The 25,739-nt window shown below is 52.3% G+C and overlaps 2 protein-coding genes across 2 annotated transcripts; one reads left to right on the forward strand and one right to left on the reverse strand.

Annotated features, from left to right (window-relative positions):
• Nucleotides 1-62: 62 nt before the first annotated feature.
• Atg9b (autophagy related 9B) lies at nt 63-7,463 on the reverse strand. Its single transcript, XM_021162556.2, has 14 exons — nt 6,917-7,463; nt 6,751-6,794; nt 6,558-6,622; nt 6,003-6,164; nt 5,326-5,467; nt 3,241-3,995; nt 2,939-3,095; nt 2,498-2,677; nt 1,859-2,095; nt 1,557-1,690; nt 1,302-1,398; nt 998-1,121; nt 776-915; nt 63-623 (listed from the first exon to the last, which is right to left on the reverse strand). Exons 1-13 carry the CDS (start codon nt 7,461-7,463, stop codon nt 791-793), a joined length of 2,769 nt encoding a protein of 922 aa, XP_021018215.1. The 3' UTR covers nt 63-623; nt 776-790.
• A 2,435-nt stretch (nt 7,464-9,898) lies between these two features.
• On the forward strand, nt 9,899-25,630 carry Abcb8 (ATP binding cassette subfamily B member 8). The gene is made up of 16 exons (XM_021162635.3): nt 9,899-10,105; nt 15,184-15,493; nt 15,790-15,945; nt 16,022-16,116; nt 16,240-16,345; nt 17,014-17,175; nt 17,472-17,557; nt 17,668-17,765; nt 18,473-18,578; nt 21,417-21,450; nt 21,762-21,898; nt 22,044-22,138; nt 22,312-22,445; nt 22,991-23,138; nt 24,236-24,486; nt 25,028-25,630. Exons 1-16 carry the CDS (start codon nt 10,011-10,013, stop codon nt 25,166-25,168), a joined length of 2,154 nt encoding a protein of 717 aa, XP_021018294.1. The 5' UTR covers nt 9,899-10,010; the 3' UTR covers nt 25,169-25,630.
• Nucleotides 25,631-25,739: the final 109 nt, after the last annotated feature.

Genomic DNA, 25,739 nt, shown 5'->3' on the forward strand with positions numbered 1-25,739 from the left:
CTCTGCAAAAAAAGTTTCTAACCAGGGACAGACAGTTCTGCGCTTGAGTGAACAGGTGCAGCCCTCAGCTTCCAAGAGTGGGGCGTGCCAGACATTCCCATGGCAAAGATGTGCAGCTCAACCATGAGCAATTTCTGCTGCTTGTTTCGTCCAGGATGAGGAGTCCCACCCACTTCCTCCTGCTATCACAGCAGTGCTGACGTCCAAAACCAGCAGCCCTCTCTGGTTTTTCCACTCACCCGTCTCCATATTCCCCACCCCTAGTCCCACAGGAACTCAAAGGGGAGGTCGACAGGAACAACTTCCCTAACACTGAGTTGAACCATGCCTGGGCCCCGGCCCCACCTTGAGGCCACTGGGATCCTTCCCAGGCAACTGCTCCACAACCAGCCAGGCTAGTGTTCTCTTATCCTCACTTGTGGGGCCCATCTGTAGGCTACCTCAGCTCACAATCATCTCCTACTTTTTCACTGTTCTCTGGGCAAGCCCCTCTTTGACTCCCAGATATGGCCAACTAAAATATCCTGGGCCTGTCATCAGGAATAGGAATGGAGCTCAGAAGATGGCTTCAAGTGTCCTTCCATGCCACCCATCAAATTTCCTGCAGCTGGAAAAGCCAGAACCTGTAAGAGGAAAGGACTGTCAGCAAGCATTCCAGGCACCTAGAGACTGCCCTACCACCCCAGATCTAACTAGTATCTCTGCCCCACCAAAACTGGCCCCAAGCTAGTTTCCTTATCCTTGCCTGCTTAACCCCCATGTGGGCAATACCAACCTGAGATATCCTCAGTCAGTGCAAGGAACCTGTTAGGGGCTCCTTCTGGGTGTCTGTGGTCTCCTGAAACCCCTTTGGGAACAGATTTTGGGCCCTCTGGGTGCCCCACTGTTGTCTTGGGCTAGAAGCAGGACTGGAGCCTGGAGATAAATGTCACTGGGTGAGCGTGTCATGATGCACAAGAAACCCCAGGATCTTGCTCCCATCCCCTATACTCCTCACCATCACTTGACCAAGATGGCTTCTCCTCATCAGGTGAGCCTGGCTGTGAAGGGCTGGACCAGGGCCTGGATGGGGAGGAAGCTGAAGCCTCTCCCCATAGTTCTTGCTGCTGCTGTTGATGAAGCTAGATGGTGAAAGAAGGAGGATGAGGACCAGGGACTCCCTCATATGAGGGGGCAGGAAGCAAGGCCTAGCTCCTCCACTAGGAACAGAGAACTCACAGTTCCCAGTAAGAACCTTTTGGATTCTGCCCCATTCCCAGCATTCACTTCATTCGCCTTCTTCCCATAGTCCTTCTACACACCTGATGTAGGTAAATAGCGTGGAGGCTCATCTCAGCAGAGGCAAGCTCTGGGAGCTGGGTCAGCTTCTGGCCCCCCGTGCCTCCTGGGGACACACAGCTAAAACAAGATGTACCCAGTTAAGAGTCAGCCCTCTCACAGAGGAAGGCAGTCCAGGCTTCACCTCACCTTCCAAGTCCCCTCAGTACCCTAGTACCCTCTCCCAGAGAATCACCACCAATCCAGACTCCCCTGCATCTCAGGCCTCCACCTCTCACCTGGGGTCCTGGACCATCCGTGAAATAGAGGCAAGGAGGCTGGCTGTGGCTGCAGCAGGGCAGGGGGCTGTGGGACTCAGGTCCCTCTGGGGTGGGCGGGGATTTACCAAGAGGTTGGCAAGGAAGGCTTCTGGCTGAACGAAAGAGAACCAAAGGGTGGAGAAAGGGATAAGGGGAGAGTCCAAAGGAGGGACAGAGATATGATAGGTTGAGCCTGGCTGCCAGGGTAACACATAAAGTTAGGAATGCCAGGGAGAGATGGAGGGTGGCAAGAACAAAGGGTAGGCAGGCGTGGGACTTACCAGAGGGGATGTACAGTCACTGAGCACTCCTGGGGTGGGGGGACTCCGGGTCGAGGGAGCACCCCAGGCAGCTGCATCTTGTTGTACCCGGCCCCGAAGGTGTCCAAGGAACTTAGAGCTGTGCCCTGGTGGCTGCCATTGTGGGTGTGCCAGGGAGAACCGCATTAAGGAGAGTTCGGTCTTTCCATCCTCTGCACGCTGAGAGAGTGAGGCCTCTGTCTGTCCCTCTGAAAGCCACTGCAAGGAAGGGAGTCCTTCTGGTATTAGGGACACCAAGACTCAGCTAGGCAGGATGAAAAATACTGCCCCATAGATGAAGGCTGCGATGGGAACTCTTTAAAGACTATCCAGGAGCAGGGCAATGGAGCAATGCATAGGCATTTGGTCTGGGATACAGCTAGCTTTGAATGTTTGCTCCCCTGTGCAGTCCTAGTTCCTAAGACAAGACAAGCCTACACTCCATTAATCCACCACCTAGCCCTCATGTGGCGGGGGGTGGGGGGGGTAGTCTTTGCTCCCATTTATCAACTTTTTAAAAAATAATGTACCAGCAAAGGGCTCTATAAACCTGACAAGCTTTAGTGAAGCAAGCAAATGCCCGTCCAATACAACTTCTTAAGGTCAGAGAAGAGCTCTAACCTGAGGATGCCCGTGGCGCTTTATATCCATTAATGCAAAAGAACAGATGTCCCCTACACCAGCCACATCCACAGTGAAGTGATGAAAAAAGTCAATAATCTCCAGAGCACGGGGGCGGAACCAGAAGAGCAGAAACAATGGGGTCAGGAGTGGAGACAGGAGCTCTTCCAGGAGGGAGACCTGAGGAAGCAGGGGTGAGGCTGAGCAGAGCTCATACAAAGGACCCGTGTTCCAGATGAAGGCTGCAATGGGGACCTACAAGTGATCAGGGTCCAGAGCCTCCAGGAACACTCTCTAAGGTCTGAAGATTCCATCCACTCATTCCGAAGCCGCCTCATGGACACACACACTCCCACCCTGCCCATGTGACCCACAACTTCTCCCAGACTAATCATTTGTATAGAGCCTATTCCATAGCTCCCTGCAGGCTCCGGTACTCACTGCTCGGTACTGAAGCAGCTGCGCCATCTGCCAGTAAGAGCTGGCCCGAGCACCCGCTGCACCAGGCTCCTCTGGGAGGTAATGCATGTGTGCCAGGGCTGCCTGCAGCAGAAGCTGGGAGGAACGCCCCTGGCATTGCTCTTCTGGAATGAAGGACCTGTGGGGTGAGAAATGTGGTTAGGAGGACCAACAGGTGGGACGCAGGGCAGAAGCGCACGGATGGTGACAGCTAAGGTTTGCTAAGGGAAAGGTCAGAGAAGGGGCACACACCAATATCTCCTCCCAGATATGTGCCATCTAACCTGGCCACAGTGGCTGTGACCCCGAGCGCCGTCATGGTAGTGAGCACATGCTCCACGGCCAACACATCCTCATCGTAGATGGTGAGCACTAGCAGCGCGGCAAAGAGAGCTCCCGAGAAGAAGACCAGCTGGCGGGCCAGCAGCGCGCGCAGGGGAGCGGGGGGCTCCGCTGCACGCAGGAAGGCGGCGGCGGGCCGGTAGGCGCGGCCCAGGCGTGCACGCAGCTCGTGTGGCAGCTCGTTAAAGTGGCGAAGCTGCAGGCGGGCCAGGCGGGACCAGCGGCGCGCCCCGAAGGCGCCGGGCTCGCGCCGCAGCAGCTCCACGTGGCTGTAGAAGGCGTGCAATACCTGCCAGGCCAGCACCAGCGGGCTCAGGGCCAAGTTCACGGCGGCCAGCAGCAGCACCGTGCGCCGCCAGCGGGTGGCCAGGACGCCCCGGAGGTCGCTGCGCTTGTAGGCTTCGGGAAGCTCCCAGCCCCCGCGGAAGAGTGAGAAGGGACCGCGGAAGAGCAGCAAGTCCACGTTGAGCGCCAGGCCGCGGCTGAGGAAGGCGGCGCTGCTCCCCCAGGGCAGCGGGCAGCGGGCAGGCAGCAGACCCTTGTTGGCCAACGCTACCAGGTAGTTGGTGTAGCGCAGGATGCGGTGGTGGACGTCCAGTTCCGTCAGCGGCCGCGGCTGCACGCACAGCCCACCGCTCCTCTGCAGTTCCAGGAGGCGAGACTGCACCTCGGCCCAGGGTACCGAGCTGAGCTCCTCCTGAGAGGGAACAGGGAAGCCTAGGGACCAGTATCCCTCCCCCTCCACAGAGACGCACAACCTCCACGACTCGCTGAGCTGCCTGCGAACCCCAGCCCTGGTGGCCTGCCTCCCCATCATTAGGTCGTGCCTTCTTCTAGACCTTCTGCTAACAGAAGCACAGCGCTTCTCGGTTCTTTCGCCCCTTCTCAATTATTCTGCTCATCACTTCCTGCTGACAACTCTTAAGTGAACTTCAGTGACTGGGACCTGGCTTCCTTTTTTGAGCCCCCTTCAGCCCCACATATAAAAGAATGAGATATCTATATCGCTGCTTTCTGCCTGAGCAAACTTAAGAACGGCGACAGTGCTCACCCCCACCTCAAGGCCACTTCGTACAATCACTTGATTAGCTTTCACACAACCATGCCTGTATGTGTCTGTGGGGACAGAATGCTCCCATACTTCATTTGGAGAGACCCATGTGAGCTGCAAGCCTCACTTTAGCCCAGTCTCCCCAGTCCAGTTATTTCCTCAGGACCAGCCTCCACAGCTCCCCCCCCCCCCCCCAGCATCTTCCCTTCTGCTGGAGGACCCGGTGTGGTAGCACACACCTTTGATCCCAGCATTCGGGAGGCAGAGGCAGGTGGATTTCTGAGTTCAAGGCCAGCCTGGTCTACAAAGTGAGTTCCAGGACAGCCAGGGCTACACAGAGAAACCCTGTCTCGAAAAAAAAAAAAAAAAAAAAAAGAGGAAGGCGAAGGATGGGCCCCATTGCCCCAGCACTGGCTGTGCCTGGTGCCTCCCTACTCTAATGGCTCAGAACATCCAAGGGAAAGGAAGATATGGGGACCAATATCCTAACAAAATCTTAGGGACAAAGCTAGAAGGAACATGACCAGGGGATAATGAAGAGGCCAAGAAAGTGGCTTTCATTCCAAGTGCCCTAGAAGGCTCTATTTCCAGCAAGCAAGCCCAGCTCCACTGCCTGCAGGCATCCAGGTTTTTCTCACTTCCTGCCCAGAGGCTTGGGTAGCCCTTCCTTCACCCTGGCCTGACCTTCCTCAACCAATCAGGATGCCTCCTGATCTAGAAAGCCAGTGACAGCCCTTCCTATAAACAGCCATTGTTTTTACCACCCACATGTGACTGTAAGTCACTGTCATGACCCATCGAGTGAAGGATGCTTCACACAGGTCAGATCCAAGCTTGCTAAGTGCCTGAACCTGCCTCCTGACAGTACTCCAGGCCCTGGGCAGGTATCATTCAGCTTCCATCTTTCTGTTCCTCTCAGTGGGTCTTTCCATCTGTATGGCCCTGTCCAGTGCCCATAATGTCACAGCAGGCTTACTGGGGGAATGTGCAGGGCCTCCCTGTAAAACACCTGGATGTCCCAGTAGCTGAAGAGGTTGCAGACCGAGCGAAGCAGCTGGAACAGCCAGAAGCCAGCAGCCAGGACTAGGAGGAAGACCAACAGGGCACTGTCGTGGATCCTGCAAGAGGTTGGACAGGGAGGGTAACATAAAGGTGGGAAACCCACAGAAAGGAAACGATCACAGAAGGGCTGAGGAGGGGTCCTCAGTGAGCCCTTGAGAAATGCCCACAAAGTTCACACTTCTCAAACGACATTCATGCCCTTTGCTGTTTGTATTCTCAGTCTTCCATGGGTGTACAGTGGGCTATGTCACATCATCCCGACAGCCCATGTAGCCTGCACTTGTGCATTCCTAACTTTTAAAGTTGTCCCCAAGGCTAGGAATGTGGCTGAGTAGTACTGTGCTTGCCCAGCATGCCAGAAGCCCTAGGTTTGCTCCCCAGCACCAAAAATAAACAGTTGTCCTCACCATTAATTTCTAGTAAGGTAGGAATGTGACTTGTAATTCAAGGCTCTCTGAGACTCCCAGCCAACTTGGGGTATGTTTTTAAACACCGAGAATTGATCTAGGCCAAGAGGCAGTGTGGGGAGGTCCCTTTCTTCCTATCGTTTTGTGACCTTACTCCAGAGGCAGCCACTAGATTGACACTTACTTCTCTGCACACTGGGCCGAGGGTAGAACGGCATCTGACAAGGTCACTTTGCTGTGCAATGGTCCAGATCTTGTATGGTTCTTTGGTTGGTTGTTGAAAAGAACATTGTAATCCACACAGCGAAGGAGGAAGGTTGTGAAGGTGACAATGAAAATGAACTGTCTGAGGAGAGGATGCAGGAGAGGTCTGCTCAGGCTAGGGGCATGAGGGACGGACAGACTCCTAGCCCAGTCACCGGACAGGCTGCAGCTCTATTTGGCCCCCTGACCCTTCAGAGCCCCAACCAAGCCTAAAACTGAAAAGAAGAGCTGGGGCATGGCTCAGTTGACAGAGTCTGCCTAGCATATAAAGCCCCGGATTTCATCTCCAGCACCACGTAAACTGGGTACAGTACTGTGCCTGTAATTCTAGCACATAGGAAGTAGAGGCAGGAGGAACAGGAATTCAAGTCTAGCCTAGGATACATGAGACCCTGGATCAAAAAATCAATAAAGTAGAATAAATACTAAAATCAAGAAGAGAGAGCAGAGCTTAGGGACAGGACTGGCTTCTCACCCCAACTGGAAGACATCCTCCAGCAGGATACAGGCAAAGCCATTCCGCTGATGATAGCTGTAGATGTGGCAAGTTTGTCAAGAAATTTGCCTAAGCCTACGGACTCTTCCTGTAGAAACTTCTCCCACTCTTCCCTGCTCCACAGTCCCCCCCCCACCACCATGTCCCTCTGCATGCTGGGCACAAAGGATATCTTGGTGAAAAAACTGTCCAGGTTCTGGATGTGATGCCAGGAACCTGGGCACAGAGAAACAGTGTCAGGACTTGGCATTGTCCCATTTGTGATTAATTTCTCTATCAAACCCAAACCTGCCTCGACCCCCTAACCCACCCAACCTTCCATATACCCACACACTCACCGCGGAGTCCTTCGGGTACATGAAGCAAGGGTTGGTGGTCCTCCCCATGGATGGGGGAGTCTTGAGACCCCTCAGGGTCACAGTCCTCTAGCCGTTCATAGTCCTGCTCAGGGATCAGAGGGCCCATCCGCAGCCCAGGATGGTCCTGGGGGCGCGGGCAGGAGGGAGGGGGAGTGGCCGAGGCCAGGGGTGGGGTGGAGTGGGACCCCCACGAGGGGGAAGCAGAGGTGTGTATCATTGTGGGATGGGCCTGCGTTGAGGGTGTGGCCGGGGTGGGTAAGGCATTGTGTGGAGGCTGAGAAGCCCCTGCCTCCTGAATCACCAGGCAGGGAGACCCGGAGGCCAGAGGGAACCCTGAAGAGGAGCAGCTTCTTGTGCGAGGGGCAGGGGACAGAGAGAAGACAGAGATCCTCCCTCCCCCAATTCCCCGGCACGGAGAAGCAGGCAGTGGCAGTGCCATAGGGAGCAGAGGCACTGAGCTGGGCCCCAAGTCTCCCCACCGCCCCCGCTGCCTCCTGCTCCCCCCCCACCCCGTTCGTCTCACCATCAGGCCGCAGCTTCTCTTGAGAGGTTGAAGGGACTGGACTGCTGTTGTTTCCACAGAGGTCAGTGAAGCTGAGCGGAGACTTCAACACGGAGCAGGACAACAACAGCACTAGGTGACTCAGGCTGGGCAGGCCTCAGGCATGCCAGCCCTCAGCCACCTGTGTGATCACTCACACTCCTTGCAGGGCAACCTGGGGCCCAAGCCCCATGCCAGGGACGGACACCAGTTTGGGAGGCAGGAGCTCAAGAGCCATTGGGATTAGAAGAGACACCTATGATCTCTGCTTTCAGTCCTCAAGGGCACAAGTGACAAAGACAGGGCAGCTGCAACAAAAAGTATATGCACAGAGAGCAAAATCCTATCGAGGGCTCTAGCGTGTGCAGACAGAATAGTGAAGCTCTCGTCCCTACAGTTGCACTCCCATCCCTTCACACCTGTGGGCACCAGTCAGTAGAGAATGATTTAAGGCCACATGCCCAAACAGGAGGTGCATTCAGATTTCCCAGCACTTAGGAGGAGACAGAGCAGTGGTATCAGGAGACTGAAGCTGTTCTGGGCAACATCTGACCCTATCTTTAAAAAAAAAAAAATAGCTGTATATTTTCTTTCTCTGAATGAAAGAGGGCAGACTTTGTGGTTAGCCAGGAGAAAACAAAGAGTAAAAGGAGGGAGTACTAGCCATCCTGGATTGGAGCTTAAGGAAAAAAGGCTGGTTCCTTGAGAGTTCCACTGTATCTTCCTTATCCTCTTGAACCCTGATGTACCCTCCTCCATGTCCTGACCTGGTGTCGGGGCCTCCTGAGACGCGTCAGCGCAGGAAGGCAGGGGCCTTGAGAGGATAATTTTGGGTGTGTGGGGATGGACTGGCTCAGTTGAGTTCTTTGTTGTTGCCTCACCCGGGAGGAGGAGGCCCAGGTGGCTGGTCTGATGGCTTGCCCAACGCCATTCCCAAGGTCATGAGTCACCAAGTGCCCTACTGAAGCCCATGCCTGAGATATTGACTTATGGAGCACGTGTCAAGGCCTCCAGCGATCAAGCCAGTATCTCAGAGGCGGAGAGGAAAACAGTGCTTCCTAGCGCATTTCCTGGAGGAGCGTGGAGGACATCCATGGAACATCCCACAAGTTTAGCCCAGACTGCCTGATTTTCTTATATAACAAGAGTTCATGGCTCCCATGCTTTTGTGTCTAGGTAAGGCGCAAAGCTATGCTTTGTGGCAAAATGGAATCCCAAGGAAGTGGGGGGGGGGTACCCCGGTGGCAAGAAATTCCCATGATCTTTCTGAGACCTCTAGAGAGAGAGAGAGAGGTTAAGTGTGGCTTTAGCTGGTACCTCCCTCTGACATTACTCACATATAGTATATACTTGTTTAAGACTACCTCTACACACATCCTTATCTCCTCAGCCCCAAACTCAAGCAAATTCTGGCTCATTGCTCTGTCTAGTTTCACTCTACTCATTCCAGAGCATGCCTTTGCGACCCTCGGCTCAAGAAAAATTGAATCCCGGAAGCATCACCAATAAATGACAATGATACTAGTAACATAACAACGTTTAAATGTCCAGATGGGTTACCAAAGAGCAAATGTGAGCTGGAAACAGCGCCCCCTGGTGGACAATGAACAATAACGTGCCTTTCTCGCGTGGAGGGGAACGGGTATGAATCAGAGCCACTCCCACCAGAAACCACAGCCCAGTGGAGGAGGCAGTTTAAAAAAAAAAAAAAATTACACAGAAGGCATAGTGACTCAAGCCTCTAATCCCAACACTGAGAAGGAAGGATGGCGAGTTCAAGACAAGCCTGGGCTATAAAGAGAGTCTCAGGCTAGTCAGAGCTATGTAGCAGGTCTTGGGGGTACTTTGGGAGACAATTATAGCAAGAATAAGCTTAGCCAAACTGCTGCAAGAGCTATTCACTTTTGAGCTGGAACTTTAGCCCAGTGATTCAGACCCAAATGAAGAAGGAACCTAAAGGTTAGCTCTTAAGTTGCACTTTGATTAACTTCATGACCTACATACTAATAATTCACGATAACTGTGAGTAGCAGGATCACATAGGGAGTTTAGAGACTCAAGTGGTGGCAAGTTACGTTCATGTATGTTTTTGTTTGGTTTGGGTTGAGGTGTGTGTGTCTGTGTGTAGTTTCTTTTTTTAACTCTCAGGTCTGTTTTCACTTATTCCTTCTCACGAAACCATCACTTCCTGTGATGCCAAGGAGCATAGAGATTGTCTGGAACAACTCTAGAGAAACGGCTCAAGGTCAGAAGCGCCAGGACGTCCTCCAATGTGAGAATGAACGTCGCACAACCTCTGACCAGCACCTGACTTCAGGCCACTGAGCAAATAGCTAGAGCTGATTCTGTTCGGTCCCGCCTACAGCCAACATTTTATCCAATCACAGCTTGCAGCAAGACTGATGTGTCTTTTCTCCAATCACCGCTGAGATGGGAAGGGGTTGTCGGGATGGGGCCATAGCGAACATGGAACCCTCGGTAGGATAAGTGTGAGATTGCCGTTGCTGGCTGCCCGTATCTTATTGCCTCAACATGTTGGTGCACTTATTTCGGGCCGGAATCCGGGGTGGCCCAGTTCCAGGATGGTCGCTACAATCCCTGCGCTTCCAGACGTTCTCTGCCGCCAGGTAAAAAAACAAGAGCAACTTGGAGTGTGGGCCATTGACCACCGTCCGACATCGCGGACGGCCCGCCGGGAGATGTAGTTCCGGGCTCGCGCGGGGCTTGCTGGGAGATGTAGGCTATCTCGGAGGGTGTGGAATGTCACTGTCCAGGGAATTGGCCTCAATTATTCATGATGCTGTGTGGTGCCAGCAGGAGGCTCCGCAGGTCTGTATCCACTTGCGGTCAGGACTCAGCCAACTCCAGGGCGCTGGCCACACCCAGTCACCACTGCCCACTAAGGGGCGCCACTCACAGCTCGCATTCGCTCTATGGTAATTCACCTGGAGATCTGTAATTGATGTCCATAGACATTCACTATTGATAGTGCTTCAGGATTAGCTGAAATCGTTTTAAATAATCAAAAGCGATACCTGAGCTGGCGAGATGATTTAGCAGTTAAAGGCACTTGCTACCAAGCCTGAAGACGTGGATTCTACTTGAAAACTCATGGTAGGAGATATGCAGTTTCGGCAAATTATAATTATCCTCTTACTTCCACTATTCCAAACCCACTAAATAGATAAACACATACGTACATTTAAAAAAATTTAAAGTAGTTCCTAGCTAGAATCTACTGTGAATTCAAGGCCAGGCTGGTCTATAGAGAGCTCCAGGTCAGCCCAACTATATAGTGAAATCTCAACAGCATCCACGTTGAAGCCCGAGAGTTGCTAGGAATTTGAAGCCAGCACGGACTACATAGTGAGTTCTGAGGGAACAAAACAAATAGGGAATTGATTCTTAGAGCTAGATGTATCGCCAGGAACCGAGTTAATCTGAACCCGGCCTAGTACCCTTTACTCAGGAAGGTGAGTCTAAATCCAGTATACAGTCGAATGTATTCTATACATTCTAAGTTCAAGGCCCACCTGGAAAACTTTGTAAGATCCTGTGTCAAAATAAAGAGTAGCCAGGCGTGGTGGCGCACGCCTTTAATCCCAGCACTCGGGAGGCAGAGGCAGGCGAATTTCTGAGTTCGAGGCCAGCCTGGTCTACAAAGTGAGTGCCAGGACAGCCAGGGCTACACAGAGAAACCCTGTCTCGAAAAACCAAAAAAATAAAAAAATAAAATAAATAAAAAATAAAGAGTAAAAGGGTCATTCATATGACCCAGTGGGTGCCACCAACGTGACCCCCTGAGTTTGTAACCCCTGGGACCCACAGGAGAGAACCAGTTCTTGTAAACTGTCCTTTGATCTCCACTCACTGTGGAGTGCTCAGGCATGGATGCGCACACCCCCCCCCACACACACACACAAATAAATAAATAAATAAAATTACTATATTTTAAAAATAAAGAGTAGAAGGAGAGCTGGAGACATGGCTCAGTGGTAGGCTTTTGTTTGTTTGTTTGTTTGTTTGTTTGTTTTTTGTCAAACATGAACCATAGATTCGATTCCTAGTACCTATCGTGGGAAAAAAACAAACAAACTGATCCATTCTTGGTAAAATTAAAAAAGCAAAAACAAAAAAGCCAAACCTACATTGATCCAGAGAGAATAATGGGTTGAAAGCATAGAAGAGACCAAAGTCTAATTTTTCTCTTTTTCTTCTAGTAATTTATTTTTTATGTACAGTGGTGTTTTGCCTGCACGTATGTCTGTATAAGGGTGTCAGATACCCTGAAACAGGAGTTACAGACAGTTGTGAACTGCCATGTGGATGCTGGGAATTGAACCCTGGTCCTCTGGAAGAACAGGCAGTGTTCTTAACCACTGAGCCATCTCTCCAGCTCATTGTTTTTAGTTTTGTTTTTGTTTTTGTTTTAAGATTTATTTATTTAATATATGTGAGTACATTGTAGCTGTCTTCAGACACTCTAGAAGAGGGCATCAGGTCTTATTACAGATAGCCATGAGCCACCATGCGGTTGCTGGGAATTGAACTCAGGACTTCTAGAAAAGCAGTCAGAGCTCTTAGCTCTTAACTGCTGAACCATCTTCCCAGCCCTGTTTTAACTTTTTGAAAACAGAGTTTCACTATGTAGCTGTGGCTGGCCTGGAGCTCTCTATGTAGACCAGTCTGACCTTGAACTCACAGAGATCCACCTGCCTCTGCCTCCTGAGTGCTGGGATTATAGGAGTGCCCTCTACCCAGAACCTAGAATTTAACTGTAAATATTCTACAAGAAGCAACTGTTTCCCTGACAGGTCCAGGGGAAGGCTACCAAGAGTAGGTAACTATGAGGGAAAGGTTGCCAAAGGTAGGTAACTATGAGGCAAGCCCACCTGCCTGATGGAGGGAGGAGGGCAAGCATGGGAACTGGTGCTGGGAAGTCTTCCACCAGTTGTTGACAATCCCCATAGCTTCTTGGTTTGGAGGAGCTGAGAGAAGCTAGAAAGTAGCCATGATAAATTATTAATGTCTGAAAACAGTCTTTAGAAAGAGTGAGGGCATTGGTAATATTTGGACCATAAAGAGACACAAGGTGAGACCAGATAAATGACTGTGTTCATTTCAGTTCATGAAACAAATTTAGCAGATCAGGGTCATTTTGAAAGGAATATAACAAACTATCAGAATATCCATTTCAGAATTAAGGGACATATCTTATGAAACCTTTTAACTTTGGCATTCACACACGCACATGGTTCTGGGTTGTACTAAGTGCAGTGCACCATCTCATTGACAGTAAATCTGTATGTTTGCAAAAATTGCAGTGGTCAGCCTTACTGCATACCTAACAAGGGCATACACAGCTTAACAAACATCTGCTCAATAGATATCTCATATCCCAGAGCTCCCTAAATTCTAGAGTATAAAATATGCCTCTGCCCCCTCAGTAAGACTACTGGAAAATTTGGACAGTAGTACAGGAAGAAAAAAGAGTGAGTTTTATCTTAAACTGAGGCTAGATAGACATAAGGCATAGTGGGGGGCGAGGGGTGGGGAAGGAACACTAGGTATCTGTTAATCTGCACATGAGTGCAGGTGTCAGAGGACACCAGAGGGGTTCGGTCCCCTGAAGCTGTAGTCACAGGCTGTGTATTCACAGTTGTGAATTTCCTGACGAATATGCTGGAATCAATCTCAGGTCGTCTACAAGAGAAGTGCATGCCTTTGACTGCGCAGCCAGCTCTCCAGCCCCTATTTTATTTTAGTCTGCAATGAGGTCTCACTTTGTATTACAGGCTGGCTTTGAACTTGAAATCTTCCAGTGTCAGCCTCCCAAGTGCTGGGATTTCAGGAATGCACCACCACCCCCGCTTACAGTCTCCTTTTCTTCTAAGTCTTTCCTCATCTATTCGTCTATTTTGAACATTCGTCTGTGTACTTTTAGCCAGATAACTTCTGCTCCAAACTGTCCTGTCCTTCCCCCCTGGCCCTTCCGTATTATGACCTCTAAAATGCAAATCTGACTTTATTACACCTTATCCTAAAAACTGCAGATATCCCTAAACCCCTCCTGAGAAGGTGGCCTTCTTGCATCCAGGAGCTTTGTGGAGGCTCGGATGCTATCCTTCCAAGGCAGCTGTTTCCTCTGCCTCCCATGCACCCTGGCAAAGCCACCTTGTTGCTGAAGGTCTTCTCTCACTGCCCCACCTGCCCACCATCTCCAGTGTGAACTTTTCTGATGCTATGGTCAAACCCAGCAGTACACACCCTGAGCTCTGTGCTTCCCCACCCAGCATGGCCGTAGGGGAAGGAGGTTACTCTGTCTGATTTGGTCAGTCCATAGTCTGTGACACAGTGGGTTCACAGGTGTTGTAAGCAGCTGAATCCTCTTGCCCTCTTGTTTCTCTCTTGCCCTCTTGGGCTCTTCTTCCCCACCCCCTTCCCTTCTGCCTCTCTCCACGTGGTCATGGCCATGGCTGGCCTTTATTTCTCTACTCTCTCCCTCTCTCTGCCTTTCTCTACCTCTACTACCCTCTTGCCTCCCCTCCCCATGACCTGAATAAACTCTGTTCTATACTTTAAAAAAACAAAAAAGCAGCTGAATCTACGTTTCCATTTTATACATACGGGACCTGAAGGATGACAGAAATCAGTCCTTTGTGTTTTTGTTTCTGTTTTCTGTCTCATTGCTGAATAAGAGAGGAACATACAGCCCTCTTGCCCACCTCATTCCTGGGAACAAATTATACCATCTCTCACTCAATTCTTCTCCTTACCAAGTGAGAATAAGGGCATCCCTCAGGGTCAAGAGCTATGGACCATTTACTCTATTGCCAGGTCACGTTGATGACCTTGCACATATGCAGGGGTAGGCACAGAGAAGAAAGCTCACCCCCCAAGATTCTCTCTGAGCCTTCCTCTAGAAATCCTTCTTGGTCTGTCCCTGTAAAGGAGGCCTGGCCACACACACACCCCCACCCCACCCCCATCTGCCGCTCCAGGTGTCCTGTCTGGCAGGCTGGAGACCTGCATTGACTGGGTGGCTGGAGGCTACATAGGGGCCTGGGTGGCTGATACGGCCTGGACAAAAGTACTAGAGGCAAAGGCTCTTAGGATTGTACTCTGATAGCAGAACATTCCCCAGCTGCTCTACATGTGAGCAGGGGTCTTACACAGATCAGCATTGCTTAAGAATGTGCTAAGGTGGGGCTGGAGAGATGGCTCAGGGGTTAAGAGCACTGAGTGCTCTTCCAGAGGTCCTGAGTTCAGATCCCAGCAACCACATGGTGGCTCATAACCATCTGTAATGAGATCTGATTCCTTTTTTCTGATGTGTCTGAAGACAGCTAAGGTATACTCATATATAATAAATAAATAAATCTTAAAAAAAAAAAAAAAAGAATGTGCTAAGGTGTTCATTTTGGGTGAGGTAGCACATACCTGAAGTCATAGCTACTCAGGAGGCTGAGCCAGGAGGATCACTTGAGAGCAAAAGTTGAAGGCCAGGCTGGGGAATATTGAAAGATTTTATCTCAAAAGCAAAGCAAAGCAAAGCATCCGTGGAGAGGCTGCAGATAAAATGCTGTTCCAGAAAACTCAGCCAGAGCCGGTGGGGGGGTGGGGGTGGGGGTGGGTATGTGGGCAGGTGTTAGTAATTGGAAGGACAGCCAGGCCCACAGCTGTCAAGGCCTTTTTCTACCTGCAGGTCCTCAGATGACCGGCTCAGCTCACACCTCCTTCGGACTGTAGCCCAGCTCCGTGCACAGCTCCGGGCTCACCTCCCTCGAGCTCCACCAGCTTCCCACCGGAGCCCCTCTGCCTGGTGTTGGGTTGGGGGGACCTTGGTGGTCCCTGCAGCCCTGTGGCAGCATCCACGCCTCTGCCTTATAGCACTATGTGAGGCCAAAGAGTCCCCTCCTGCCCAGCCCACACGTGCCCCAGAGCTGCGCTTTAACTGGAAGCTCTTCTGGCATTTCCTTCACCCCCACCTGCTGGCCTTGGGGGCAGCCATTGTGGTGAGGCTTTCCCTGCTCCTCCGTGTTCAAGCCAGGAAGGGCCTAGGATAGCATTCCTGCCTTGCGGCAATGACCCTGGGGCATCGGGACAACCTGTGCAAGGGGCTGAGTCTGTAGGCTATGAGGACTCAGGGGCTGGAGGTCTGGACTTCAGCTCTCAAGGAGGCACTTTTGTGACATGGATGGCCATGGTGTGGACAAGGCAAGGCTGAGTAGGGGGAGAGGAAAAGCCAGAGCAGGGGAGGGGATGGATACAGCCTCCTCTCCAGGTCTCTCTTCCCTCTGTCCTGTTCCAGCTGGCCTTAGGTGCGGCACTAGTGAATGTGCAGATTCCCTTGCTCCTGGGCCAGCTGGTGGAGATTGTCGCCAAGTACACGAGGGACCACATCGGGAGTTTCGTGTCTGAGTCCCGTAAGCTCAGCGTCCAGCTGCTCCTACTGTACGGTGTTCAGGTATAGCCGGGTAGCAGGGCCTGGGGCTCACAGCAGCCTTCTGATGGTGTTGCTAAATGCCAGGCCTCTCTTCCAGGGACTGCTGACCTTTGGATACCTAGTGCTGCTGTCCCACATTGGTGAGCGCATGGCCATGGACATGCGGAAAGCCCTTTTCAGCTCCCTGCTCCGGTACTAGCAGCTGTAGTGGGTGGGACCAGGGTAGACTGGGGTAAACCAGGAGGTCTAGGTGGGACAAATCCTGAAGTGCCATCTCCTCTTCCTTCACCTGCTACCATCATGTCTTCCTGCCAGGCAAGACATTGCTTTCTTTGATGCCAAAAAGACAGGGCAGCTAGTGAGTCGCTTGACTACTGATGTGCAAGAATTCAAGTCATCCTTCAAGCTTGTCATCTCCCAGGTCAGTGGGTCAGGCCCCTGTGCAGACGCAGCAGGCCAGAATTGCCTGCCCCAGCCCTGACATCCTAACATTGCCTTGAAACAAGGCAATGCCCCTGCCCAGCTCTGTGTGAGGAAAGCGTGAGAGAGAACTCAAGAGTCAGGACAGGCTGCTGTTCCATGCTCTGAAACCTTGCCTCCCCAGAAAGCCATTGTGAGGCAGTTATCCTCACAGTGAGTGATCCTGGCAGAAGCAAGCTCATCTGACCCAGCATGACCCCTTGGTGCCCATCCCCAGCTGGCGTCAAACTCATGCGTGACTCTACTGCATACTGATAGTCTGTCCTGTGTGCCCCTCCTTCACCTGGTCCGGTGGGCAGGACACTGGCCCATGGTAGTCAGTGTATTTCTGTGCAGTCCAGCATGTCTGAAACAGAAACAGTGGATTTGTTTAAATAAAAAGGGTATGGCCTATGGACATTCTCACCCATCCCTTTTGAAATTGATAATTAGGTCCTGGCTGGCCAAGAAAGGGGTTCATTTGATAACCCATAACTGCCCCTTGACCTTCAGGGCTCACACTGCTGGCCTAGGCCTCATAAGTGCAGAGCTGTGGCCAGCCTACCCTCAGCAGAATACTCATCATCTGGTGCCGATGCTCTAACATCCTGCCCTCCTTTCACTACTCAGGGACTGCGCAGCTGCACCCAGGTGATTGGTAGCCTGGTGTCCCTGTCTATGCTGTCCCCTCGCCTTACCCTGATGCTGGCTGTTGTCACACCCGCCCTCATGGGAGTGGGCACCCTGATGGGCTCAGGCCTCCGAAAGCTGTCTCGCCAGTGTCAGGAGCAGGTACTTTTTTTTTTTTATATGTAAGCACATTGCAGCTGTCTTCAGACACTCCAGAAGAGGGCGCCAGATCTCGTTACGGATGGTTGTGAGCCACCATGTGGTTGCTGGGATTTGAACCTCGGACCTTTGGAAGAGTAGTCGGGTGCTCTTACCCACTGAGCCATCTCACCAGCCCGGTACTGGGATTCTTGACTTGTCTCCCTTGGTTCTTCCTAGCATCTCTCACCCATTCTCCTTGCCCTTCCTCCTACCTCTTCCTGTCTACAACTACTTCCTATTTCCCTGTCTCCATGCAGATTGCCAGGGCGACAGGTGTAGCAGATGAGGCCCTTGGCAATGTTCGGACTGTGCGGGCCTTCGCGATGGAGAAGAGGGAGGAGGAGTAAGTCCCGGGAAAGCAGAGCATAGAGTGGGCCCATCCATCTCACCCCTCCCCTGCCCTGGCCCACAGCCAGCTGCCTCCCGAGTGCCCAGCCCAGCCTCTCTTCCCAGACGCTATCAAGCAGAACTCGAGTCATGCTGCTGTAAAGCAGAAGAACTGGGCAGGGGCATCGCCTTGTTCCAAGGGCTCTCCAACATCGCTTTCAACTGTGAGTGAGCAAGGCTTGCCTGGGAGGGGACGTGGGCATGGGCTAGGTGGGAGCAAAGAGAGGCAACAGACAGCCGTCACTTGCCCAGGTGCTCCTGACATTGAGGGCCTGCATTTGTGAGATGCCGCAGCTTCTGGCTCCTGTGGGATATTAAGTGACGTCATCCCTTAGCTCGTGGAGAGTGCTGCAAGGCACCCTTAAGGAGTGTGCTGTGCACCTCAGTGTTAGGAACCTTTCTGTTTCTCCAGCCCTTTACGTTTTCATTTATGTGTGCATGTGTATGTGGGTATGTGAATGTGAGTGCAGGTACCTACAGCGGCCCCAGAGTGGGAATTACAGGCAGTTGTGAGCTGCCAGATGTGGCTTCTGGGAACTGAACTCGGGTCCTCAGCGTAAGCAGTGTGTGCTCTTAACCGCTGAGCCATCGTCCCGGTCCTTTGATTTTTATATAGAGCCTCAATAAGTTACCTAGACTGACGTCAGACTTTTTCTGTATCCCAGGCTGCCTTGAACTTGTGGTTCTCTTGCCTCAGCCTCCTAAGTAATTGTTACAGGCCTATATCACTATACCTGGCCTGCCCATCTTGTTTCGCAAATGTGGAGTTGAGGGCTGAGAGTCAACTGGTGGCAGTACAGGGGTAAGACTCAGGACTCAGTCTTCATCCCTTGCTACTTCCTGCCTCACTGCCTGGCCCCTTTCCTTGTAGGTATGGTCTTGGGCACCCTGTTCATTGGGGGCTCCCTTGTGGCTGGACAGCAGCTGAAAGGGGGAGACCTCATGTCCTTCCTGGTGGCTTCCCAGACAGTACAGAGGTAAGTGGGGACCACTGTCATCTCTCAGGAGAGTTCCCTCTACCCTCACCCCACCCTGCCATCCTTCCAGAACCCTGCTTCCTAGAACAGGGATGCCAGTGTACTTGGGGGAGGAGCTGCTGCCTAGCACTAACCCTGGTCCCCCAGGGGGACACAACAGGGGGAGCCTCCAACACTTCCACAAGAGCCTTCTAAGGCTCCACTGCGCTTCCACTCAGGGATGCAGTAAGCACCATTAGCTTCCAGGCAGCTCTCAAGTGTCCCTGAGAAGCTTTCAAAAAATAAAAATTAATTGTGGTGAAACAGACAGTGGAAATGTTATTGCCTGGCCGTTCTTAAGTGCACACTTTGGTAGTGTTACACACAGCTCAGTGTTCTCAGCCACCACGACACCCATCACCAGAGCCTTGTCTTCTTACAAAAGTGAGACTTTTAAACATTAGCTCCCCATTCCTCCCCAGCTCTGCACCCCCTTCCACTTCCTGCGTCCTGTGACTCTGAGCATACGAAACACCACACAGAAGTAGTCATGCATTGTTCTTCCCTTGGTGCCTGGCAGGCTTCACCCAGCACAGTGCTTTGGGGCGGCCCTTCATGTTGTGTGGCGTGCATGTATCAGCACTGAATACCCTATGGATACCTTCCTGAACAGGCTTTTTCAGGGCTGCCCTGGCCTCAGAGCTTTCCGAAGATGAGATGAAGACCCCTGCCCCCAGGTGCTGCTTGTGTAACTTTCCTTTCCCTGCCTAGCTGAGCCCCATCCACCCCATGCAGCAACCTGGAGCTCATCTGTCACCTTGGCCATAAGGCAGCCTCAGTGGGCTGTCTCAGCGGGCTGCCCCGGCAGGCCCCAGTGAAACCCAAGCACTTCCTACTGTTGTTTCTACCTTGCTTTCCCTAGACATAGCAAACTTTAAAAACAAAAAACCATAAATATATGTTATGGTAAACAACTAAAGAGTGAGTTGCTATAATACATAAAGAGCAAAGACTTATTAGTACCAACCACGTCAGGAGTGCTCTCCCCCTTCTCAAATTGGTCCTTCCCTACAAAGGTGACACTCCTCATCATAGTGGTGCACTGTCCCTGCCCAGAGTCCTATCTTGCCATTGCTGTGACTCCACAGTTCTTAGAGAAAGACCTAGTATCTTGTTGCTGTTGTCTAGTGTGGCATAAGGCCAACCTGGAGATTGTAGAACAGTCTTGTCTGCACGATAGCCAGAGGACTACAGAGCAGACCTCACCGGGTCCCAGCTGCATGGGCACTGCCTTTGCTTCCATTTCTGCTCCACATCAAAGACCATCAGATCCTCTGGTCTCAGAAGCCTTATCTGTCCTCTGGCCCAGCAGCTGTTCCTCCCTGCCTTTGCTATCTAGGTGCTCTGATTGCAAAAGAGGTAGAGGCTACCATGTCCCTTCTGCTACCTTGCATTCCTTGTGCTGACCTAATTCCCAGGTCAGCGTGGACTCCAGTCCTGAGGACTGGGATGAACAATTTGGCTCTCTACTCCCTGGGCACATGCCTCCCACCTTCATGTTCTTCCCTGCCTGCTGCACTGTTCAGCCCTAAAGAGTACTATGCTTAGACTGCAGGGCAGCCCAGAGAGTAGCCTTCGCTGTCTCAGGCCCCTGGCCAGGTCCCCATCACCAGCCAACTGGAGGAATTGGCCTCCTTAGGAAGAAGCTGCTGTGTTTCTCTCTGCCTCTTGCTGTGTATCCAAGGGCCCATGTGTCAAGGCTGAGGTCCAAGGGGAGGGATGAGCAGGGCATCACAGCTCCAACTGAGTGTTCCTTTGGATGGTCCCCAGGTCGGGCATCTGCCCAAGCCGGCTTACTTCATCACAGTGCATGGCTGGCCCATTGTACCAGCTCTCAGAGCAAGGTCAGAGCACTCCCGTGAGTCGTGTGTGCTTTGGATTTCAGTTGTGGTTGGCCCCTTTGCTAGGCTCTAATGGATTCCTGGTTTCCTGTGAGCTGGTCACACCCACAGATAACTCACCCACTCAGCTCCTCCCTCCACAGCCTACCCACTCCTGGCAAGTGCCTATTGCCCAAAGCCTGCCATAACTCTTTCCTTGAGGGTTTTGGGGTACTTACCCAGCACCCGAAGGGTGAACTTAGTCCATAGCTTGTGGGATGGCAGTCTTTCCTCTTCTCTGAAAGGGCCCGTTGCACTCAGAGGCATATACCCGTAGGTTGGCTAACCCACTGGGGACCATGACTAAGGCTGTTGGTTGACTCATCTTTCTTAGCTCTCAGCAGGCGACCAGCCCCAGCCCTGCCAAGACAAGGGAGGTGACCCACTGTCTAGACAGATAAACACATGGCATCACCTACACATACCCACTTTTAGGGCAAGCCCACAGTAAAATCTTTGTCAGGAAATTTACTTTGGGGGCTCCCCAGGGCTTCCCCTTTTAGTCCCCTGTCTCTATTTTTCTTCTGAAAGGGCTTAACGTTTTTTTCCATCTGAATTTAAGTCCTTGCTTCTCCAGAGTCTAGTGTTAGGTCTGACCTCCCACTGTGAACCCATCCTTATCCCTGTTTAGTTAAAGCCCTCTGGTGGGCCATCTTCACCCTGTTTCCTGAAGGCCCGGGAAGCATGTGGACATACCACTGAGTCCTAGTCACTTACCCATCAGCCACTGCTGCCTGGGGCCTCTCCAGATCCTGACTCTGGCAGCAGGCAACTGTTAACTGAAGGGGGAACAGAAGCTCAGTGATCTGGTGTCACAGTCCCAGGGCCATCTACATGTGAGCCCTGCCGCTGCCTCCCCAACATAGCCGTCCCTTCTCTCTGACTCTTGTTAATACCTCTTCTCACTCTCCTCTGGCAGGTCTATGGCCAGCCTCTCTGTCCTGTTTGGTCAGGTAAGTGAGATTGCCCCAAGTCTGGGTTAGAGTCCCCATCCATCACTAGAGAGGTGTGAGGTAGGGGTGTGTGTGTGTGTGTGTGTGTGTGTGTGTGTGTGTGGCTGTTGCTGTGGCTGCTGTAAATATTGCCTATGATTGGGGGTGGGCAGAGGTAGAACAAAGAACAAGGTTTTGAATCCCAAGACCATAGTCTGGCTCCACCCTACTATGAGGGGTCTGGACACACTACAGCCCTGTCTGGTAACAGAAGCCCCCTTCCCTGGGAGCCCTGGTTTTTATCTCAACCACAAACTAGATTCCTTCTGCAGGTGGTGCGTGGGCTGAGTGCGGGAGCCCGAGTCTTCGAATACATGGCCCTGAGCCCTGTCATCCCATTGACCGGGGGTTACTGCATCCCCAGCAAGGACCTTCGTGGTTCCATCACCTTCCAAAATGTCACCTTCAGGTCAGCATTGGTGGGTAGGCTGAGAATGAGGGGAAATCAGTTGGCATTTAACTGAAAGCTTCCTGTGAGCAAGGCCCTGTGAAGAACCTTAGGGCAGTAAAGGCTAGGAAGCTGGTCTGACTGGGGCTCTCTTGGCCACCCCCAGCTACCCCTGCAGACCTGGCTTCAATGTGCTCAAGGACTTCACCCTGAAGCTGCCCTCTGGCAAGATTGTGGCTCTTGTGGGCCAGTCTGGGGGAGGTAAGAGGAAGCTCACGACTTTCATCCTCTGGTTCGCATTGTTTGGTAACCACTTGGAGCAGGGCTGGTGGCAAGCCCTCCGTGGTTCCTGCTCCTACCTGGGATGGGCACCCTCCAGTACAACAAGGGTCTGTCTTTGCTAGGAGGTTCTCCACAACTCCCCCTCCCTCCAGGAAAGACCACAGTTGCCTCCCTGCTGGAACGCTTCTATGACCCTGAAGCTGGCTCGGTGACGCTGGATGGGCGTGACCTGCGGACTCTCAACCCCTCCTGGCTCCGGGGCCAGGTCATAGGTTTCATCAGCCAGGTGAGGGGTGGAGCTGAACAGGGTCTCAACAGCAAGACTGGGGCCCCTTTCTCTCTTCCCCGCTCATCTCCCTGTCCTCTGAGGACGTCTGTGCTCTTCATGGTTCCTAGGCCTCCTCTGGATCCAGTATGTCCCTCTCCTTCTGCAGCTTTGTCCTTGTACTCCAGAGCATAGACACTGCTCCTATGGGTGGCAGTCTTAAGATCCCAGAGCTGTGGTTCTAAGGCGGCCAATAGCCACACGCAGGAAAGGCCAAAACTCACATGACCTCCTATTACCATAGGGCCGTCCATCATCACCTTTGGTGAGGTAGTCTGTGTCCTCTCTGTGTGTTGAGGGGCAGGGGGGGGGGGCTCTGTTTCCCATTAATGAGCCACCCTGCCCTCACATGATTAGCATCTGGCTATGAACTTGAGACCTGCCCTGCAATCATGGTCCTGTAAAGTAAGACCCTGGTGCACATGGCAGTCCCCAAGTTTTGAGGCTAGCTTAGAGTATAACCTGTAGATATCATCTCTGTGTCCCCATGCCACTCAACCTTGCAGGAGCCAGTCCTATTTGCAACAACCATCATGGAGAATATCCGATTTGGGAAGCTGGATGCTTCTGATGAAGAGGTGTACAAAGCTGCACGAGAAGCCAATGCCCACGAGTTCATCAGCAGCTTCCCCGATGGCTACAGCACTGTGGTTGGTGGGTCCCTTGATGGTGCTGGGTCAGTAGGGCAGTGTTGACACTCAGGAGCCATGGTTCTGTTGACATGGAGCACCTCAGCGTGTCGAGAGACAGCTAGGAGACAGTCAAGCCAGGAAAGCCAGACCATGGTCGAGGGGACAAAGATGGCTTTATGGAGACAGAAGAACCTGAGCCATGTGGCTCAGGCCTTACAGACTAGACAGGGCTCTGAGAGGAGACAGAGATTATAATAGCAAATGGAAATGGGAGACCCAGGCCACAGGCACAAAGGGCTTGTGCACTTAAACCTACCACAGCCCAGGACAAGAAATAGGACCCCTCTCAGAATTTTCTGTGTTCTTCTGGTTTCCTTGCCCTTCAGTGGCATCCCCTCAGCACAACAGCTGGGGTTGTGTGCAGGCCTTTTCTGTCTTCAGGGTGCTGGACCATACAATGTCACACTAGCTCATGCCTGGGACAACCTAAGTCGTAGATGTTCATCACCACAGCTCTTCTGTCATCTCTGGGACTACTCTGCTGACTGACGTGGACCTTTCAGGCTGTGCCCATCTCTAGCGATCCCTCCAGGTCCTAACACAGCTGTGTTCACATGCTCAGGGCTCTGTGCTGTTCTGATGGGGGCGGGGGGGACCTTGTCATCTCTATTCGGCCCTTCCTTTCTCCTTCAATTCTGGTGTGCCCCTTGTTATTGGGGCTTCCCAAGACTGCTCCCCTTATTGAGCTGTGACCCTGCCATCACTTGGCAGTCCCTCCCAGGGTTGCCCGCTGTGGTTAGCATCTGTGTGCTGTGCAGCCCATGCTTGGGTTCCAAGGAGTCTTACTGCAGCCAAGGCCAGAATCCAGAAGATGCTTGTTGGTGGGAGCTCATCTCAAGAGACGCACCTAGGAAGGGAGGCGTATGCAAGACATTGGTGTTTGGGGTGCACTTTCATGCTGGAGCATTCAGACTGACAAGTATAAACACAGCACTGTGAACGTGGGGTCCTGACAGGAGCCTGGTGGAAGCTCCTAAGTACCCAGGATCCGTTGCCCACTGCCTCCAGTGTGGGGCTAAGGATCACCTTAGACCCCTGTCCTGTCCCCTCTTTCCCTAGGTGAGCGGGGCACAACGTTGTCTGGTGGCCAGAAGCAGCGCCTAGCCATCGCACGTGCCCTCATCAAGCAGCCCACAGTGCTGATCCTCGACGAGGCCACCAGTGCGCTAGATGCAGAATCCGAGAGGGTGGTACAGGAGGCCCTGGACCGGGCCAGTGCTGGCCGCACCGTGTTGGTCATTGCCCACCGGCTTAGTACTGTTCGTGCAGCCCACTCCATCATTGTCATGGCCAATGGCCAAGTCTGTGAGGTCAGTTGGACTAGGAACGGGCAGTGGCTCGGGTGGCACAGCTAAGCTGTGTGAGCACCTGGCCTGCTTCCAGGTGCTTGAGGTCATGTTCTGGGAACAAAACCCCAACAGACCAAGGTCTTCCTATCCTTGAATAAACCCAGGCCACTACCCTCTGGGAAAGCTGAACTACAGGCTCCCGGACCAGGGGATGTGTATGTTGGTAAAGAGACTGAGGCACAGCTGGCTACCCAGAGGCTAAGCTGCAGAGAGGCTGTCTCAGACTTGTGAGAGAGGTCAGGCAGAATCAGAGCACACAAGTGTATCCCACAGCCACAGCCGAATGAGAGACAAAAGTAATCAGACCTCTCAATGTCAACTGAACAGAAGGTAGCATTGGCTGGTAAAGCTTTCCCCAAGGTAGTTCCTTTACAGTGAGCACAGAGTTGTCAAGTGTCCCTAGAAGGGTCATGAGCTTAAGTGGCTGTGAGCCTCACAGTTGATGGAAGTCAATAGGGACTCTGAGTTAGCTCTGTTGAAATGACCCTCCTTCTGTCTCCAGGCTGGGACCCACGAAGAACTCCTTAAAAAAGGCGGGCTCTATTCAGAGCTTATCCGGAGACAAGCCCTGGACGCCTCCCTGACCTCAACACCTCCTACAGAGAAGCCTGAAGACCCCAAAAGCTGCCAGCCCAAAGCCTGAGAGGCCCCCTGGGGTCAGGTCACTGCAAGACATCCGTCTGAGGCTGGAGCTCTGCTGGGGACAGAACCCTTGGAGGGCCAGTGTGCTGGAGTGTGGCCTGCACTACTGCCCCCTTAAAGGAGATGGGCTCAACAGATGGGGTAGGAAATGGCTCTCCGCCCACCTGCTCCGACCATCCTGACTCAGCTCTGTGGTCACGGGATGTACACAGTGAGACAAAGTCCCTGAACACCTCTGCTTGACCCTCTCAGGTTGGCCTGGTTCTGCCCAACACTCAGTTGTTTGGGCCCTCACTCCAGGAGAGTGGCCAGGCCTGGTAGAATGGATTGTAATCCCAGCACTTGGGAGACAGAAGTGAGAGGGTCAAGAGTTCAAGGCCATCCTGGGCTAAATAGTGAGACCCTCTCTCAACAAAAAGAAAAAAAGAAGAAAAACCTAAATAAAAAAAGAAAACTTTTCAAAGAGGCTGAGGCTGTAGCTTAGTAGCAGAGTGCGTGCCTGCCGTATGTGAGGGGCCTAGACATAATCCTTAGTACTGCAGATAAGAAATAAAATCCAGGGTTGGAGTGTA

This window comes from Mus caroli, unplaced genomic scaffold (assembly GCF_978045245.1).
Source record: "Mus caroli unplaced genomic scaffold, Mus_caroli_1 scaffold_4, whole genome shotgun sequence".
In the NCBI taxonomy this organism is placed as follows: Eukaryota; Metazoa; Chordata; class Mammalia; order Rodentia; family Muridae; genus Mus; species Mus caroli.

Coding starts and splice junctions, on each gene's coding strand:
- Atg9b (XM_021162556.2), bottom strand. CDS start 7,463: ATGGTGAGACGAACGGGGTGGGGGGGGAGCAGGAGGCAGCGGGGGCGG. Junction 6,623..6,750: donor TGGACAGTTTTTTCACCAAG/ATATCCTTTGTG, acceptor CAAACTTGCCAC/ATCTACAGCTATCATCAGCG. Junction 916..997: donor GCCATCTTGGTCAAGTGATG/GTGAGGAGTATA, acceptor ATTTATCTCCAG/GCTCCAGTCCTGCTTCTAGC.
- Abcb8 (XM_021162635.3), top strand. CDS start 10,011: ATGTTGGTGCACTTATTTCGGGCCGGAATCCGGGGTGGCCCAGTTCCA. Junction 21,899..22,043: donor TTCCAAAATGTCACCTTCAG/GTCAGCATTGGT, acceptor GGCCACCCCCAG/CTACCCCTGCAGACCTGGCT. Junction 22,139..22,311: donor TGTGGGCCAGTCTGGGGGAG/GTAAGAGGAAGC, acceptor CCCTCCCTCCAG/GAAAGACCACAGTTGCCTCC.